The following is a 19,146-nucleotide window of genomic DNA, read 5'->3' as shown; positions in this document are numbered from 1 at the left end:
TTAATTTATTCTCATAGTTTATGACCATACATGTTTATTCCTCTAAAAAAATGTTAAATAGAAACAATACAAACATATTATGTTTAGAATACTATTAAATTCAAACCTATATGGAAAAACGTTAATAGCGATGATTGTCAACTGAACCACAAAATATTTTAATTATTAATAATTTATATCTTAATATTTACTAGTATTGCAAATAAATTTATATGACTATTTAATGTAAAATGGCAAGTTATAACTGAAAAGATCCAATTCTATTAGCAGTGAAATGTCCATCTCCTATATCCAATAGCACATCAGAATTTATACAAAAAAATTTTATATATAAATAAAAATGACTCTCATTTTATTATCTTCTAATTTTCTAGACTATGATTAATTACCAAAACTCAAGTACTATATGATGTGAGAGAATGAATATTTAAGAAAGTTCTAAAAATACATTTTATAGTTCATATTCAAAATTACATTCATAAGGAAAAAAGAAACCAAAAGTTGAAATATGATTTAACTGGACACAACCATTATGGCTACACTACATATGAATGTCACTAAATGACACTATCTAAATAGTTACTGGCAATTTCTAATTTCTAACATAAGTCAGAGTTGTGCTAACTTCCATAAACTTACATGACCTGACATTAGAAGCACAAAATAAAATCAGCAAAGGAAACCCAAAATCTAGGTAAAATGAATACAGCAACGTGGCATAAAACTAAACAATGGGGTCTTTTATCACAGAATAGTGAACGTGGACCTTAATACAGTCTTCATCCTCAAATTCAAGGGTGTACGAATATGTGCTGTGGAAGCCTCCCCAGGGCAGCCTCTTAGAAGGATCCAGGGCAGGCTGCAACCAGAGAAGAGATTCCAGGCCACCTCTGATCCTTACCCTTAGCCCACATCCAACACAACAATGCTTTTCATCTTCAGGAAAAATGTGCCACACTGGCACATTTCAATTTCACTTAAAAAAAAAAAAAATTTTGTGACTGCCACAAAAATGTCTTAAAATAGGAAGGGGAACAAACAAACAAAAAAAAAAACAGAAAAATATCCATGTCCTAAGCACTTACAAGAGGGGAGAACAATTCATCTTAGTGATGTCAGTCATCTAATTCAGTGTCTCTGGAAAAATTACTAATAAATAATTTTTCAGAAATTTTGTTATGTGTCCAAAAATCTCTCCTATCGCAAGAACACAGAGACTGACTTTTCCCAGAATCCCACTGGTCTTTAAACAATTTCTATGTTTCTCTAAAATCACAGACTAAGGATTCCACACTATGATGGTTTCCAAATGTTTTGGTTTCTTTTGAGATGGGGCCTCGCTACGTGGTCCAGTCTTATCCCAAATTCCTAGATTCAAGTCATCCACCTGCGTCAGCCTCCCAAACAGCTGGGATTACCAGCCACCTCACCCAGCTTGATTCCTAAGTACTGATTCCAAGATCTTTGAGGAAAGGCCTATGTAATTCAGAGACAGCAAGAATATTATTTTTGTTAAGATCCCATTCAATATTGCAAGTAGTATTAGGCTCTCAAACACAAAGCACCACACACAGAAAAAGGATTAGTCTGATCAGATTTCAAAACAGAATGAAAGAAATTATTTCCTATGGAAATCCACAATGGAAAAGAAAATAATTGGTGCTGCTAGGGAGGGGGAGCATGGGAGGATTAGATGAATTCTAGATAGGGAAGAGGGGTGGGAGGGAAAGGAAGGGGGCAGGGGATTAGCAAGGACGATGGAATGTGATGGACATCATTATCCAAAGTACATGTATGAAGACTTGAATTGGGTGTCAACATACTTTATATACGAACAGATATGAAAAATTGTGGTATGCATGTGTGGTAAGAATTGTAATGCAAAAAAAAGTACATTTATAAAGGCAATAATTAGCATGAACATACTTTATATACAAAGATAAGAAAAACTGTACTCTGTGTAATAAGAATTGTAATGCATTCGGCTGTCGTGTATTTAAAAGAATAAAATCAATAAAACTAAAAAAAAAAAAAAAACTGTGTATGAAAACTATCAGATTATAACAGAAACACACTAACAATAAAAACGAGGGCTGGGGATGTAGCTCAAGCAGTAGCACGCTCGCCTGGCATGCGTGCAGCCCAGATTCCATCCTCAACACCACATTCAAAGATGTTGTGTCCGCCGAAAACTAAAAAATAAATATTAAAATTCTCTCTCTCTCAAAAAAATAAATAAATAAAAATGAATTAGTTGTAGCAGAACATTTTCATATGTACAAAATTAAAATATGGCTAACAAATAACAACTGTGCCTAAATTAATTAACTACAAAAGATACTATCTAATAACATTCCTAATACTAAGCAAATTTATTAGGAGGGTAAGTTGCCTTTATAAAATACAAAACATTCTCTAGAAGTAGGAGCTGCCTAGCCTGCGTGTGTCAAGTTTTGCTGGATCACAGACATGTCCAATTGCTTATATATCGTCAGTAATTGCTTTCCTGCCACAGGAAAGTTGACACTTGCAAAAGAGACCCCCTGGCTCATAAGGCAAAAATATTTATTGTTTATCCCTTTATAGAAAAAGTTTACTGATCTCTGACCTAAGGCATTAAAAAATTAATGCTGAAAACAATAAAATATCATAACCAAGAAAAAGAAAGAAATTGATGACAATACAATTCTGATAGAGAAGCAATTTTAAAAAGCCACCCTACATAGCCTCAGACCTAGTTCCCAGATTCTAGCCACATCTGCCCACACAACTACTCTACTAGGTGAAGATAAGATAGGACCAGATATGTCATGAAGACAGAGGAAAAGCAGTGAGGTTCAACGCAAAGTTTAGATTTCTGAAATCATTACCTTTTTGTTTTCTTGAAAGGATAGGGCTGCATGAAGAACTCCCTCCAGCTGCAAATCATAGAAAGTAACAGATGAAAGAAAGGTAAGAAGCTGCTAAAATCTAGAAGAAATTTTAAAAACATCAAAAAATTTATTCAACTTTAAAACAAGGAAAAATATGAACATATTTCCATAGGAAGTGCTAAAATATCAAAGTTCAACAAAAATTTTAGTATAAAAGTTACATTTACATTCAAATATAGTTCTAAAAGTATGATTAAAATGTCAAGAGTTAAATTAAGTTGCATTTTAGAAGTCAAATCAAAACTATTTAGAGATCTCAGATTTTTTGCCCAACTAATAATTAAGCATAAATTTTCATTGGAAAAATCATTAGGGATGAGTATTTCCACCAATTAGCTCTGAGGCATGTATTACATAGAGAAAAGAGTCCTTCAATGCAAACGACAACAGAGAGAGCCTATTAAAGTTTTCTGCTCAGGGCAAACATGTACTTACAAAGCAGCAATCAGATGTCTAAATTCTAAGAATCTAAGTGCGTCCATGCAGCAAATAAAGACCTTGTTAGGTGTGCTCACACACTGCAGCAGCCTAGGAGAGGCCTGGGGTCAGAAGCATCCCCCCAAAGGTCTGCTGTACCCCAGGCTCACTTTTGCAGGCTGAGATGCAGGGTTTCCCAGCTAGCCCAGCTCTCAGGGCCACCTCAGGTGAGTAAGGGCTCACCAAGCTCCCTGCTCTAGAATTCAGCTCCTCAGGGAATCAGGGTCCAACTCTCTCAAAAAGAACAGACTGGGCTGGGGAGGTGCCTTGTGGAAAGGCTCAAAATCATAGGGATTTTCTAAAGTCAGAAAACACAGGGCACAAGGAACTATACAACTGTCATGCAGACTTGAAGATATCATCTTGGGCAAATTAGCACAAGGTCCTAGGAATATTTTCCCTAATGTTTTCATTTAATGACACCTAAAAATCCAAGGGAGGGATAGCCAAATCAGAAGCAGAGCCAGGAGGCCAGATTTTAAATGTTTGGTCTCATTCTGTCACCTCTCTTTCTAAACTTTAGGTCTTCTGTTGGTAAAGCCTACACTGCAAGTCTATGCAAAGAACTGGGTGCAGACCCACAATGCAACAGAAGGTCACAAGCATACCACATAATTAGCTATGGCAGAACTCACTGAGAACCTGAGAACACACCTAGAAGTTCCACAATGCTCCTGCTGCGGCTTCGACCCTGGGCATCCTCCTGAGCCGCAGCAAGCTGCCTAAGGCCCCCTGGCGTGGTCAGTGCTTGCAGCAGCTCTGGAGGGGGTGTGCGGAAGAGCTGCTGCAAGAGCTCCAGCGCCCCTGTCACCACGTTGTGGTCTTGGTGCTGCGTGTGATGCAAAGTCAGTTCATAAACCTAGAAACGGAGGCAGATTATCAGTCCCAGCTTTCACTTTGTCTTTCAACAGGCCTTTGCAGGCAAAGGTTGAGCCTAGAATTTTTACTTCCAGACTCTTATCACCTCTATCACTGTGGGCATTAGTTTCCAGTTTGCTTCCTAAATTCCCATGATTTTTCATTGGCTCATTTTTGTTGTTTTTGTTTTAGGGGTGGGAGGAATACCAGGGACTGAACTCAGGGGCCCTTGACCAGTGAGCCACATCCCTAGCCCTTTTTTGTATTTTATTTAGAGATAGGGTCTCAATGAGTTGCTTAGTGCCTCACTTTTGCTGAGACTGGCTTTGAACTTGAAATACTCCTGCCTACTGAGCTGCTGAGATTGCTGGGATTACAGGCGTGCCCAGCAGCACACTGTTATTGTTTTTAATAATTGTAGATGGCCAGAATACCTTAGTTTACTTGTTATGCAGTGCTAAGGATTGAACCCAGTGCCTCAAAGGTGCTAGGCAAGCCCTCTGGCACTGAGCCGTGCCCCAGCCCCCCACTGCACATTCTTTAAAGTAAACAGCAGCAAGTCAATTCACATCTCCATTTTCTGAAACTGGAAAGAGGGGCAACCCCAAGAGACACTGAGGTGGAGTCAGGTGAACAGATTCAACAGTCAGAAACATGACAGAGGCCAACAGAGTCACCCGAAATTTTAAAGGCATATGTCAAACCTTATTAGTGATTTTAATACTCAATCACAACTCATATAAACAAAATGAATTACTTTTTCACTTCAGAGTTACCAAATGAAACACAAGCAGCCCAGTTAAATTTGAATTTCAGAAAACAATAATTTTGTAGTATAAGTATGGCCCACTGATTTGAAAAATACCTATATTACAAAATTACTATTTATCTGAAATTCAAATTTCACTGGCATTTTGTAATTTTATTTGCTAAACTGGCCAACCCTACCTTTATTATCATAAAATACATTTTAAATCACTGGAACTCATCATACCTATGGCTGTGTGTGGCCACTGTCATGTTACAATAGTACAGCCGAGTAGCTGCAATGGGCATGGTAAGGCCTGCAGAACTTAGAATATTTACTCTCTGGCCCCTGATAGAAAATGCTTGTGGAGGTGCTGGGGTTGTGGCTCAGTGGGAAAGCACTTGCCTAGCATGTGTGAGGCACTGGGTTCAATCCTCAGCATCACATAAAAATAAATAAATAAAATAAAGTGTTTTGTTTTGTTTTTTAAAGAATGCTTTAAAAATAAAAATTAAAAAAAAAAAAAAAAGAAGAAAATGCTTACGGACCCTGTTGAGGTAGTCAACTTAGACCTGTGATGTGAAGCTGCCAATCTGAATAGGAGACCACTGCCCATGTTCCTTCACCTCCTTTACTGCTCTAGAAATGTCAGCAACAATGCTACTTCATATTGCCCAGACTGACCACATGCACATGCTGTTATTTAAGACTACATGAATAAACTCCACCTGGAAGTCTAAAACTCAACTTCATCACATGCACATAACCAGTATTTACTCCAAAGCCTATTAATGTAATAACTCAAAAAGAAGTTATTATTACTTTATTATTTATGTTATTTATTATTTATGTTATTATTACTGTGTCACTTAAAATCTTCTTAGAGTAATGGTCAAATAGATTCTCTTTCATTTCATTACATACTTAAAATTATTCTACATTTTAGGGGCTGGGAATGTGGCTCAGTGGGAGAGCACCTGCCTAGCATGCATGAGGCTTCACAGTTGGACCATCAAGTTTCCTCTATAAATCTTGCTGGTTTTCATGGAATCACTCACTGCCTCTTCCCCTCCTTGTGAACAACATGGGGATGTGCTTCACTTTCCCAGCTTCTTGATCATATTATTTGTCACAAGGCATGCTTCTTGAGTTCCTAACTGAACTACATGCTACACAACAGTCATTACAGGATTGTTTTGAATACACTTCCGGGTTAAAGATTTGCTCTCTTGAATTTGTTAAATGTGTTTCTCCTTTTTGTGGAATACACCTTTAATTTTTTTCAAAAAGCACACTGAGCTCCTGCCAGTGTACCAAAGTCTACATTTGGCCCAACATGCTTAGTGTACGACCCTGCCCAGATAAGTGCACTAGACCGTGGGGAGACACTGCAGCAGAAATGCTCCCTGCATTCCCAGTAGCTGCCCTACCCCAATGCCTTGCACACAGTGGGCACTAAAGCAATATTCACTGAATGGAATAGCACATTTCATAACCCCTGGTTTTAAAACAGGCTAAGAGCAGTCCCTATGGCAGGTGGGGGGGACTCTAAAGGGCTTAATGTGATACACTGCACCTTTATGTGAAATGACAATGACACATAAAGGTCACAGGCTAGAGGTGGCCTCTTGGGATGGATCCCAACAGTCATGTTCCAGAGCCCACAATGCTGGCCTGTGGCTCTGCCTCTTTTCATCCAAATTAACTGGGTCTTGAAGTGTGTGCCGTTTTTAAGTGTACAGACTAGAATCACCTCCATGGCTCCCACCTGGACAAGCTGCTCTGCAGAGGGAGAAACTTCCATCTCTTTCCGCGTCACCCCAAAGCTGCCTTTCAGGCTTGTGTCCTTGACCTGCTGCTGCAACAAGGGCACCAGATACCTCAATGTGAGCAGCACACCAAGGATCAGGAGCGTGGGGTGTTCTTCCTCCACAGGAACCAGCAGACCTACAAAGGCAGCCACATTCTTGTTTTTAACAGCTGATCTGCTGCTTGGAGACGCATGGTATAATTTGTTGTAAAGAAGAGACCACAGGAGAGTCTAATCCCAAGGCTGGTAGCAAAGGCTAAAAGGGCACAAACGTTACAGGGAGCTGAAGCACAGCCTCAAGTCCCATGAATGGAGAGCCAGGCTGGGAAGGAAGGTGGGGCTAACACTGGCCTATACCCACTGCCTGGTGTCCTGGGCACAGATGCATTCTGCATGAGTTCAAAGACCCTATGGGAACTCAGAGCAGCCCCAGTGCAGCTCATATCTACCCATTAGCCAGTGGTCCAGCCTAGAAGCTAAGGGATCATATGGTGTTAAAGATTTTCAAAGGTCTATCTTGTGTAAGCAATGGTGACGGGTCCGCTCACTTGCCCGCATCTTACCTAGGAGCACATTTAGGAGCCAGCTGTAAAAGTACTGTGTCCTCCGAGAGTGCTGACAGATGCTCACTGTTGAGCCAGCTGCTGTCCGACGAACAGTAGGTGAACTTGACTTCAGATTTGCTATAAAAGCCTTCAACAGAACCTATGAAAGTGAAAATCCAATCTGATGAAAGAAGAGTTCCCTATGAAGCTTACCACATATTTCATAAAACTAGACTTGACTTAGGAGCTCTGGGGCTAGAGGAATAGCTTGGTGGTAGAGTGCTTGCCTTGCTTGTACAAAACCCTGGGTTTGATCTCCAGAACTGCAAAAAACAAAAATAAAAAAGAACTAGGAGCTTCAAATTCTTGCAGAGTATAAATAATAAATAATTAAAACGTTCCCAATAGCTGAATGGAAGAACTCCAAGCTTGAGAGAGTTAAGAGCAATTTACAAACATAAACTATACTGGTGACTTGACTCAGCATCTATATTCTCTCTCTGACGGCAGAGGCCTCAGATTCCAGAAAATATGTATTCACATTATTTGGGCACAGGGTGAGTAATGACACTATATAAAAAAGAGTTAAAAAAATCAACAACTTTGAAATAAAGGGAAAAAAGACAACTAGACACTATAACAATGTCCTGGACTAAGAGACACCTGGAAAAGTGCTAGAAGGGGTTCTCAGGTTGGTGTGTCTGCAAAGGGGAAACATTTGTGACCTGACTGGCTGCAATAGCATAGTACCCACAGTTATCCCAAGAAATCAAGAACCAAGGCATTCTCACTAGACGTCCAGGATAAGACTAAGGAGAAGGGCAATAAGTTCAACCAATTAAGTCTTGACAAAAACTCTCCAAAGAATGACAAAGAGGAGCTGGGGCTGTAGTTCAGCGGCAGAGCACTTGCCTAGCATGTGTGAGGCACTGGGTTCAATCCTCAGCACCACATAAAAATAAACAAATAAAATAAAGACATTCTGTCCATCTACAACTATTAAAAAAAAAAAAAATGACCAACCTAGAGCTGCATTCATGTGGGGAACAAGTTACTTAAGAATATTCATTCACACAGGCTGGGGTTGCAGCTCAGTGGTAGAGCACTCACCTAGCATGTGTGAGGTACTGGGTTCGATCCTCAGCACCACATGAAAATAAATAAATAAAATGAAGATTATAAAAAAAAGAATATCCATTCCCAGAGCTGGGTGTGACACAATGGAAGAGCCTAGCATGTATGAAGCCCTGGGTTCCATTCCCAGCACCACCAAAAACAACAACAACAAAACTCATTTTGCTCTCAGGAATGACAGCTCAGCACTGGGTCTGCATGGAGTCCAACTGATGCTGAGCAGGGATTCATCAGGGCAATGCCCAGGCAAACAGCATAGATGCATCCACTAGCAGTGGATTATAAGGCTCTCCTCAAAAGTGAGGTTGCATAAACTGGTTATCAGAGGCTTATCAAGCTTCAGTGACTTCTGGATTAGACTCTAGGACTTGAGAAGCAAAGGACTAGTCTCCTACCATGGAAACCCCTAATAGTATGTAGCCTGCCATTTCCCCCTGGACATCATGTAGAGAATCCATCAACTCCGACAAACTTTTTTAGCTGCAAGACAAGATATTGACATCTTAAAAGAACCCCTTTGAAAACGTGCACATGCACATTATTGAAAAAGTAAATTAACAATTATTCTACATTTTTTTTAAAGAGAGAGAGAGAGAGAGAGAGAATTTTTTTAATATTTATTTTTTAGTTTTCGGCAGACACATCATCTTTGTTTGTATGTGGTGCTGAGGATTGAACCCGGGCTGCACACATGCCAGACGAGCGCACTACCGCTTGAGCCACATCCCCAGCCCCAACAATCATTTTACATTAATCCAAATTTCTAAGCACAAGGAACACTAAGCACTATTATGAATAGCCAGTCCACTGTGAAACTAAACAGTTTTGGATAAGACATAATAAAATCTAAAATAAATAAATAAATAAAATCTGACCTGAGAGCTCCAAGGGGACTTTTAAAAACTAAACCTCTACAATCCCAAGAACATTCTAGCTGAAAGGAGGTATTAAACTAGGCTTAAGTACTTCTCAGAATAGCGGAAGGGTATGTGCTACATGGAGGGCTCCACTTTTTAAAATGCATCCATGACATATTTCCTAGAGTACTTCAAAAGGGAAAAGATGCATAAATCATTAAACTTTAGAGTCAAGAGTATTTAGGATCCTCAGCACCACATAGAAATAAATAAAATAAATAAAGATAATGGGTCCATCTTAAAAAAAAAAAAAAAAAAGAGTACTTAGGGACTGGAAATGGCAATTACAACCACAATGTGATATCAGAATAATAAGTGTTCAGAATTAAATGACTGCCAGAGAGCGCATGCCTTGCATGTGTGAGGCACTGGGTTCAATCCTTAGCACCACATTAAAAATAAACAAATAAAATAAATAAATTCTGTCCATCTACAATTACAAAAAAAAAACAATGCTTTTTAAAAAAAGAAAGAAAGAAAGAAAAAGAACTAACTGAATGTTAGGCACAGTGGTGCATGCCTATAATCCTAGTGGCCCTGAAGACTAAGGCAGAAGGATCCAGGAGGAGGATTTGAGTTCAAAGCCAGCCTCAGCCAAAATGAGGCGCTAAGCAACCATGAGACCCTGCCTCTAAATAAAATATAAAATAGGGCTGGGGATGGGGCTCAGTGGTTGAGTGCCCCTGAATATAATCCCCGGTACCCCCCCAAAAAATGAACTAAACTACTGACAACTGCCGTACAGAGCACCTGGAGTCAACTGTGACCACTGAGGAGGGCAGCTCAGTGGTATCCACTGCAGCTAAATGTGCCCTGCAACCCTAGCAACTCCACCTCCAGGGAGCCCCGACAGAAAATGACACATGTGCTCCAAAAACATGTAAGAATGCTAACAGCAGTGTAGGTGATGTGAGAAATAATGCAAATGTCCAGTTACAACAAAATGGACAAGCTGAGGCTCATGCACACAACAGAATGCCCACAGCTAGGAAACCACTCGAACTGCTAACACACACGACAACACAGCAGACTCTCAAGCTGAATGTGCACAGAGGAGATGGACAAAAAGAACATATGCTATATAAAATTTATATATAAATATATAAATTCTGCATATATAGAATTTAAAAACAGACTCACTCTGGCATCAGAAGCCAGGACAGTGACTATCTCTGAGGAGAAAGGAAAGAGTAGTAACAGGGAGAAAGCATAGGGGGTTTCCAGTGTGCATATAAGATTCTGTTTTCTGACCTGGGTGCTGGCTACTATGTAAGTTCATTTTGTAATTATTCATCAAGGGCTACACTTATTGATTTGCACACTGTTCTACTTTTACTTTGTATATCCAGGGGTAAAAAATCCAAAGTCAAGAACTCTGAATATTTGGTAATCCTGAGAGTAAAAATGCACCCACCACAGCCTAGGAGACTTCTGATCTAACATGAACCTCCACTACCCAGAAACCCCACAAGAATCAAGTAAAGAAGTTTTTTAAAGAATACATTTATAAAGGCAGAAAGAAGAGCACAGGTGCCAACAATCTTTGGAAGGTAGAAAGTAACAAGTGGTAACTGGCTGACCCAGAACATAGGAAGAAGGTCAGACACAAGCTTTTCTGGAGGTTGAGTGGAAAGTTATGAAGGCTCCCCAAAAAAGCAAGTGCACACTGTCAGGAAGAATTTGATACACGCATTTTGAAACATATCCTCCATCCTAGAACAAGAGTCACCTCACAATCACTCTGACTCAGCCTGACCTAAATAATACTCCATCATCATGCAAAGAAAGGAAATTGCTATCTGGGGCTGGAATCATGAAAATACCTGGTTCAACATGGAATAGTGACCACCTCGAAGAACAGAGGTAATGACTACAAGGACTCTTCCCTAGCAATGGCTTAACTGCAAAAGTTCCCCCCTCCCTCAGGCCCCTATAACTATAACTACTCCAGATGGGTCTCAGTCTCCACTGGGCCCTCCTCTGCTGGTCTGTCCCAAATAAACCTGTGTTGCTATTGATCTACCTCCTCTCTATTTCCTTCATTCAGTTCTTTCCTTATACATCCAAGAAACAGAACTCCAAGAGAAGCCAGAAGCAATGACTCAAGAGGCTGAGGTAGGAGGATCACAAGTTCAAAGACAGCCCCAGCAATTCAGCAAGACCCTGACTCGAAATGAAATATGAAAAGGGCTGAGGATGTGGCTCAGTGGTTAAGTGCTCCTGGTGCACCTGCCCAGCAAAACTAAAGGAATCTCCCAGAATTTAAAGACATATTTCCAAATTAAAGGCCTACCAAGTACCCAGCAACCCACCTCCTCAAAATGAAAAGCTTTCAAAGATTAAGGTATCAGGTCAGGGAACTTCCCATAACCATGCTGTGGACTGCAAGACGATAGGACAAAGACTTCACATTCCTGAGGAAAATGATTTCCATTCCAAAATGCTATACCCAACCAAGAGAGATAAAGGCATTTATAGGAATGCAAAATATTCCTCCCATTCATCCTTCTAAGGAAGCTACTAGAGGATGTGCTCTACCAAAATAGGGGAGCAGACCTAGAAAGATAAAGACATGGCATCCACGGCTCAATCACAAGTGCCACACACACTCACACACAAAAAAAAGATATGCCATTCAAGTATCAGGCATTAGTAAGAGAGCAGTAAGGCAATTTCCAGGGCAAAGACAGGCCCAGGAACTGATCTGGCAACAGACTTAATGAGCCACTGTCCAGACTAAGGAAAGCTGAGAATTCTAAGACAAGTGTACTGAGGTAAAAAGGATCCAATAAACTACCTATCATGTAGAAAGCTGTACTGAGATGCATCTTACAAAGCCATCAGAAGGTGTAAAATGATGTAAATGGCCAGTGAATATAAGTGAAAAAGAAGCAACTACTGGGGCTGGGATTGTGGCTCAGCGGCAGAGTGCTCACCTAGCATGCGCAGGGCCCTGGGTTCGATCCTTAGCACCACAAAAAAATCACAACTGAATGGAATAAAGGTACTGTGTCCAACTACAACTAAAAAAATAAATATTAAAAAAAAAGAAGCAACTACTAACTCTAGAAAAACAAAAAGCTGTACGAAGAAATATAATCATACCTAACCAGCTGTGACTATTTACTTGGACATAATAATGTATACACTGAATATTGATATAATGTTAGTGAAAAAAGAGGAGATGGATTAGGACTAAATTCATCTCTTCTAAAGTAAAAAGTGTCTAAAATTTTAAAATCCAAAAATAACAGTCTAAGCATGTTGTTTAGAAATGTGGAGGTAAACAACAGAAGAAACAAAGAGATGTGGCTGCCTCTGAGACACAGGATTAGGAGAAGTAGAGGGACTAGTGTCTTTATTTATTTATAATCCTTTTAATAATCCTGGATTATGTTTTTTGAACAATCATAAATGGGTAAAGGGACAAGGGAATAAATAGGAAGAAGATAAATCAGTAGCAACTCTATATAAAAACAAACAACAACAACAAAAAGGTTAGCATCATCTTACTTAAATGGTAAACTAAGTTACAGGATTAGAAGAACTGCCAAAATATCCACCATCTGCCTGGTCTCTTTGCCCTGTCAGAGTTATCCAAGAGGTGATTGTCCACAAGAGGACTCCCATGACTGGTGGGCACACTGGGGATGTGCAGTTCTCAAGTCCTGAGACTTCCCAGGAGCATCCACCCCAAACCCAAAGAGGGAGAATAAAATAACAGCAGTGGTAGCTACCATTGAGCATAATTCAATTACTAAATTCTTTATATTCATAATCTCCCTTCATTATTTCAAAAGCCTATGAAACTGGTTTTTAGTATTACCTTAGTATTAACAAGAAAACTTCAAAGGGGGGTACTGGAAATGAAACTTTAACAAATTATATTGTTGCATGTATGAATATGTAACAACAAATCCCACTATTATGTATAGCTATAATGAATCAATTTTAAAAATTTTAAAAAAGAAAACTTCAAAAGCTCAGAGAAGGGCTGGGGATGTGGCTCAAGCGGTAACGCGCTCGCCTGGTATGCATGCGGCCCGGGTTCGATCCTCAGCACCACATAGATGTTGTGTCTGCCAAAAACTAAAAAATAAATATCAGGGCTGGGGATGTGGCTCTAGCGGTAGTGCGCTCGCCTGTCATGCATGCGGCCTGGGTTCGATCCTCAGCACCACATACAAACAAAGATGTTGTGTCCGCCGATAACTAAAAGATAAATATTGAAATTCTCTCTCTCTCTCTCTCCCCCTCTCTCACTCTCTCTTTAAAAAAAAAAAAAAAAAATTTAAAATAAATAAATAAATAAATATCAAAAAATTCTCTCTCTCTTTAAAAAAAAAAAAAAGTTCAGAGAAAAACCACGAGAAGTTGAATAATTTACCCAAGGTCACACAGCTAATGACAGTAGTCTCAGCTAACACCTGAGCACTTCCTAGAGGCCAGGTCCTATATTCCACGTGCACATAGTTCCTGCACTCCCAGAATGGCCTTCATGTCCTGCTTTTCAGAAGAGGACAGGGACAAGTGAAGAGCTATTAGGTAATTTGTGTAAAGGGAAAGAGATGGTCAACAGGGCAGAATTCTAGTTCCAGTCTAATTCTCAGAGCAGTGCTCTCACCGACCTCCCTGGAAGACAACTCAATCCCAGGACTTGACCACAAAAATGGAGAAGGCAATCACAACCTCCGGATGTTATGAAGGAAATACTAAAGCGGGACTTAGGTTGCTTGTTAGGATAAAGCATAAACGGGAAGCCAAGGAGGCCCTGGCAGCTGCTGGGCACTCATACACTCACAGGGCACACAGCAAGCTCTCCTACCTGCAGACCTGGTATCATCCGTTTCTTTCCTCAGCTAGGTTAAGGAGCCAATTCAGTATGCCAAAAAACAATCTGCTCTAGAAAAATACCTTTGGAATTTATATCTATAGGCCATCTCCCTATTCAACTCTTCAACCCGTGATAGGAAAGTAAAAGTGAAAAAAAGCTTTTGGGGTGCCTCAAAATGACACAAATGGTGGTAGCTGAATTAGGAAGCATAATACAACCAAGAAATCCTCTCAAGTGACAGTCTGTCCAAAAATCCTGAGCCCTGAAAGACTCCTTCCCTGTGTCATTAGCACATGTGTGCCTAGAGGTGCAATCAGACCTTGATTTCATTGTCATTTGCAAAGTTGCCAAAAGAAGCCATGATTTTGGGAACAGCTGCAGCCAAGGTCTCCTGTACTGATTCCTCAGGTCTCTTGCTTGTTCGAGTCAGGCATGGCAGGAGGTTCACCAGGTAAGGCCTGTGTACACAAAATAATGTGTCACTATTCAGGTGTTCTCTAACAAGAAATAGAAGCAATCAGTTCCCTGTTAGCAAAAACACAGTTTTACCAGCAAAATGGTCCTTAATGGAGATTATACAAGGCTCAGCTAAAGGAACAGGAAGTCTAACCACAGATGAGGTTCAACTGTCCTCCATCTTTCCCATGGTCACAAAGGACTATAAGAAGCTGGGTTTGAAAATTATTTGCAATAGATTACAATAGTTGTTAAAATACCATGAGTTTTAACTGGAAAACAATCGATAGTATAAACAAACACTGAAAACAAAAATTTTTAGAAGTAAATAAACTCTTTTTTTTTCTTGCAATATTGGGGACTAAACTGTGGGCTGCTGAACCACTGAACTACACCTCAGCCCTTTCCATTTTATATTTTGAGACAGGGTCTTGCTAGGTTCCCAGGCTGGTCTCAAACTTATAATCCTCCTGCCTTGGCCTCCCAAGTTAAAGATGGGCATCAACTTGCCCTGCTGAATAAAGCTCTCTTGAAATAGGAGCATGACAAACTTAAAAAAAAATATTCAAACCAAATGAGGGCTTCAAGATAAGGTCTGGCCCTCTAGAGGGAAAAACAGAACATGTAAGGTACAAGGAGTGAGTCACAGAACTGACAGATAAGGCCAGAAAACTTCACTGAACAGATTCTTGGCCACGAGGGGTAGAAGATGCCCAGGTGCCTGCAGGGGCGTGGCTGCGACAGGCAGTATGCAGGGCCAGAGCACTGAGGCAGGGACTTCTAAATGGAAACAGCAGGGGACTCTGGGGATATATCAGACAACCTGACTTGATGGAAGAACTAAAATCAGGTCAGTGAGTCAACACTGTAATGACAGGGCCAGTGGGGGCCACACTGTCTAGGCCAGGGTGAGGACTCAGGATTTTATCTGAACAGCACTGGGCAATGAGTAAAAGAGTTTTACAAAAGGAATGGTAGTACAATTTTGTATTTTTAAGATCACTTTTGGTTGCTATGTGGTGAAACTGCAATGCATTGCTTCAGAAATAAAACAAAATAATTTCAAAATAAAGATAGCTGGGTTTAGAGAGTAGCTCAGTGGTACAGCATGTTTAGCAGGCCCCGGGCCCTGGACAAAATGGACAGTAAAAGGAAAAGGGTTTTGTAAAAAGAAATGTCCTTATTGACTGTACCTCTGCAGCCACATGAGATTCTTACTGAAACTCAACCTCGATGAAATATATCATTGTTCCTATTAACGGTGACTCCATAGGTCACCCAGGGTGAAGCCAAGGGTCTCCGGGACATCTGAAGGTCTTGTGGGTTAAGGAGAAGAAATGACGAAAGTGGTGCTTGTGCTCTCTCAATCAACTATCAGAACTGTTTCACTGGTCAGGACGTCACGCACAGTTTAACGCCCATCTTCGAATCCACAAACAGACAAAGCCTCTTTTCTATGACTCTTACACTTGTTAACAATGAGGTTGGTGAGCAACTACTATGTGCAGATCCCATCACTGGTTTGGGACTGCAGCAGAGAACAAGATGGGAAGACCACTGCTGCCCTAGACCACATACCTCTTAATTCTCTCTTGAGGGAGGACAGGACAGGAAACCAAGAACAAGCTGGCCAATTGCTGACTGCAATTTAGAGGCACAGAAGTGGGCCATTTCAGAGAGACTGGAAAGGGAGACCTCTGAATAAGGGACACGTGAGCTGGGACAACAGATCAGCAAAAGCTGGCCACCCACCAAAAATAGTGACAAACATAACCCAGAGAGGTACAACTTACCTGCATTTTTGAGGCCGAACCAGGTGAGCCAGCTCTGCAAATCTCCACAGGGCAGCACGCAGGCTTCGAGAGGCACCATTCTGCATGGGTTTAAGGAGGGACATATTACATCTAAGAGCCACATGCATTAGTCACCAAGAGGGCTGCATATAAGCAAAGCATACACTTTCATTGTTACTTTGCATGTTTAAAGAAAAGGCCAGTTAGATGTGTAAAACTTTTGGTAACTGCTTCTAAGATTCTGAGGTCCAGTGGGCTTCAATTATACAAATATCAAAAACCAAATTGCCATTTTAAAGTCCTATCTCATCTAACAAAAATTAAGAGTAAGCTTTTGGACAATAAAATCTACCTTACCAAACAATATTTCCTCCTAACAATTTTACTTATTAACTAAAATATAAAAATTCACATAATCCTGCTTAATACAGTGAAATAGTACCATCTTTTCAAGAATGGAAAGTAAGGGCTCACCTTTTTAATTTCCTTATAGAGTTCTAATTGTAGCCTAGGAAGATTAGAATCCATCAAAGCCTACAAGGAAACACAAAGAGATTTGCTCATAAAAGACAGTCCATTTACAGTTTTAAACAAAGCTAAAAGCAACCAAAATTTTAATTTGGGGACAATGTAAAATATAATAAGAACTACATTAGGAAGCTATTCACTAAGAAGCAAATTCATGCCAGGCGTGTTGGTGATTGCCTGTAATCCACCTGTAATCCCAGCAGCTCAGGAGACTGAGGCAGGAGGATCTTGAGTTCAAAGCCAGCTCTCAATAACTCAGTGAGGCCCTAAGAAACTCAGCGAGACCCTGTCTCTAAATAAAATACAAAAAAGGGCTGGGGATGTGGCTCAGTGATTAAGCACCCCTGGGTGCAATCTCTGGTACTAAAAAAAAAAGCAAATTCACACAGGACATTACTGAAAACACTAGACATACTACATAATATCAAAACTAAAATAAATCAAAGTTCTCACAGTTCTCACGGGAAACCTTCATTCTTTACATTCTGTCAGATAACAACAGCCCAGGCGATGGGCACCCTGGGAAGTTTGCAGGGCTGGGGGGCTGAGGGCACGCTGTAGGATCTCAGCCCCTCGCTATGGTGGGAAACAGTTTCTGGAACAGAAACATCCTTCCTGCAGGCCTGGCCTCCTCACTTGCTGGCTGGGATGTTCATTGGCCCCCAACCCCAGTGCCAACAAGGAGCCTCATGATCCTCGCAGCTCATTTCTTACGAGTCCCTACACACTTCAGGACTAAACCAGCAATTATGTCCACGTGCCCACTTGAACCTCTAACCATGGCTGATGGCATGAAGTCCCCAACAGAGAAGGGCTGCCCCACTCTCACCCTGGAAACCCTCTCTTCTAAAATGGCACTGCAAATGCTGGCCTACTGAGAGTCGAGACTGAAACAAGCCCTTTCTCACAGTGCTGCACAGCGCCTCGTGTCCAGTGACAAAGCTGGTCCTAGTGGGGTTCACCCATTAGGCCAGCAAACTTGACACTCAAAAGCAGGGGCACACTTTAGGAGACTGATTCTGAAGCACTACAATGGCTCAGAAACTTTAAAATCCTGGTTCCACTGACGCAGGAAACTTTTACAATCCCGATTCTACTGTCGCAGTTCATTCTGGAAGTCTTTAAATGAGCAAACCAAACTAGACAAATATATTAAAACACAATTTCTCAAACAAATCAGAAGCCTTAGCAAAGCTTGAGTTAGCTTCATAAATGCTTTGTAACCCAATATCAAACTTATTAAAAGAAAAAACTAAACTACACTCTCCTCAGAGCAGTGATGCAGCCCACTTGTGCTTCATCCTCCACTGCACCTGCTTCCATTCTCATGGCCAGACCCAGCCCTCAGCCTGGCTGCCTCCTGGTCCTGGCCCCAGTGCCACCACCAGAGCTTGAGCCCTATTCTCCTGCACTGTGCAGGCAAGGATCCTTGTTTGGTTCTCTCTACCAGGCCTCTCTCTACTCCTCACCAGGTCCTGCTTCCAACACAAAGCCCTACTCTGGCCAGGCACAATGGCACAGGCCTGCAAATCCCAGTAGTTCAGAAGGATTGCAAGTTCAAAGCCAGCCTCAGCAACTTAACCAGGCCCTAAAGGAACTTAGCAAGATACTGTCTCTAAATTATTAAAAAAAAAAAAAAAAAAGGCTGAGGATATGGCTCAGTGGTTAAGCATCCCTGGTTCAATAACTGGTACCAAAAAACCAAATGCCCTCCACTGACTGTGTCAAAGATCTTCAAGAGGTCCTCATTCCCCATCAAAGTATGAACTCCTGGAACTGACCCTTCAGGGGCCCCACTCTCCACAGCATGAGAAGAGTCCATCCTCCTTCTGAGGGAAGGATACTGCACAGGGAAAGAAGGTCCTTACTGCCTCCAAGAGGTCCCTCTTCTCCCTAGACAGAGAGCATCACTCTGCCTTCTGACTGTCTGGTGTTTTGCTCAGTCCTTGTAAATATGGACTTCATACCACGTATCACGTTACTTCTGGACACACATGCTTCACTGACAGGCTATGTCAGACCCCAATACATTTTCTACAGAAATGACAAGCAAAATGTTCCAAAGTTCTTAGGCTACAATCTGATCCTTAGAAAATGTATACAACAATTCTCA

General features: G+C 40.9%; 1 protein-coding gene across 1 annotated transcript in view; it reads right to left on the bottom strand.

Annotated features, from left to right (window-relative positions):
- The window catches only part of Htt (huntingtin), a 142,901-nt gene that overhangs the window by 92,268 nt on the left and 31,487 nt on the right, over nt 1-19,146 (bottom strand). Inside the window, exons 4-10 of the mRNA XM_076865159.1 lie at nt 16,980-17,039; nt 16,506-16,585; nt 14,576-14,714; nt 7,390-7,531; nt 6,785-6,963; nt 4,065-4,269; nt 2,871-2,918 (exon numbers count right to left, since the gene is read on the bottom strand). Coding sequence (XP_076721274.1) covers nt 2,871-2,918; nt 4,065-4,269; nt 6,785-6,963; nt 7,390-7,531; nt 14,576-14,714; nt 16,506-16,585; nt 16,980-17,039 — 853 coding nt within the window. The remainder of the gene's footprint in view (nt 1-2,870; nt 2,919-4,064; nt 4,270-6,784; nt 6,964-7,389; nt 7,532-14,575; nt 14,715-16,505; nt 16,586-16,979; nt 17,040-19,146) is intronic.

This window comes from Callospermophilus lateralis, chromosome 8 (genome assembly GCF_048772815.1).
Source record: "Callospermophilus lateralis isolate mCalLat2 chromosome 8, mCalLat2.hap1, whole genome shotgun sequence".
NCBI classification, from domain to species: Eukaryota; Metazoa; Chordata; class Mammalia; order Rodentia; family Sciuridae; genus Callospermophilus; species Callospermophilus lateralis.
The sequence above is the reverse complement of the archived record's forward strand: the minus strand, read 5'-3'. Positions and strand labels throughout refer to the sequence as shown.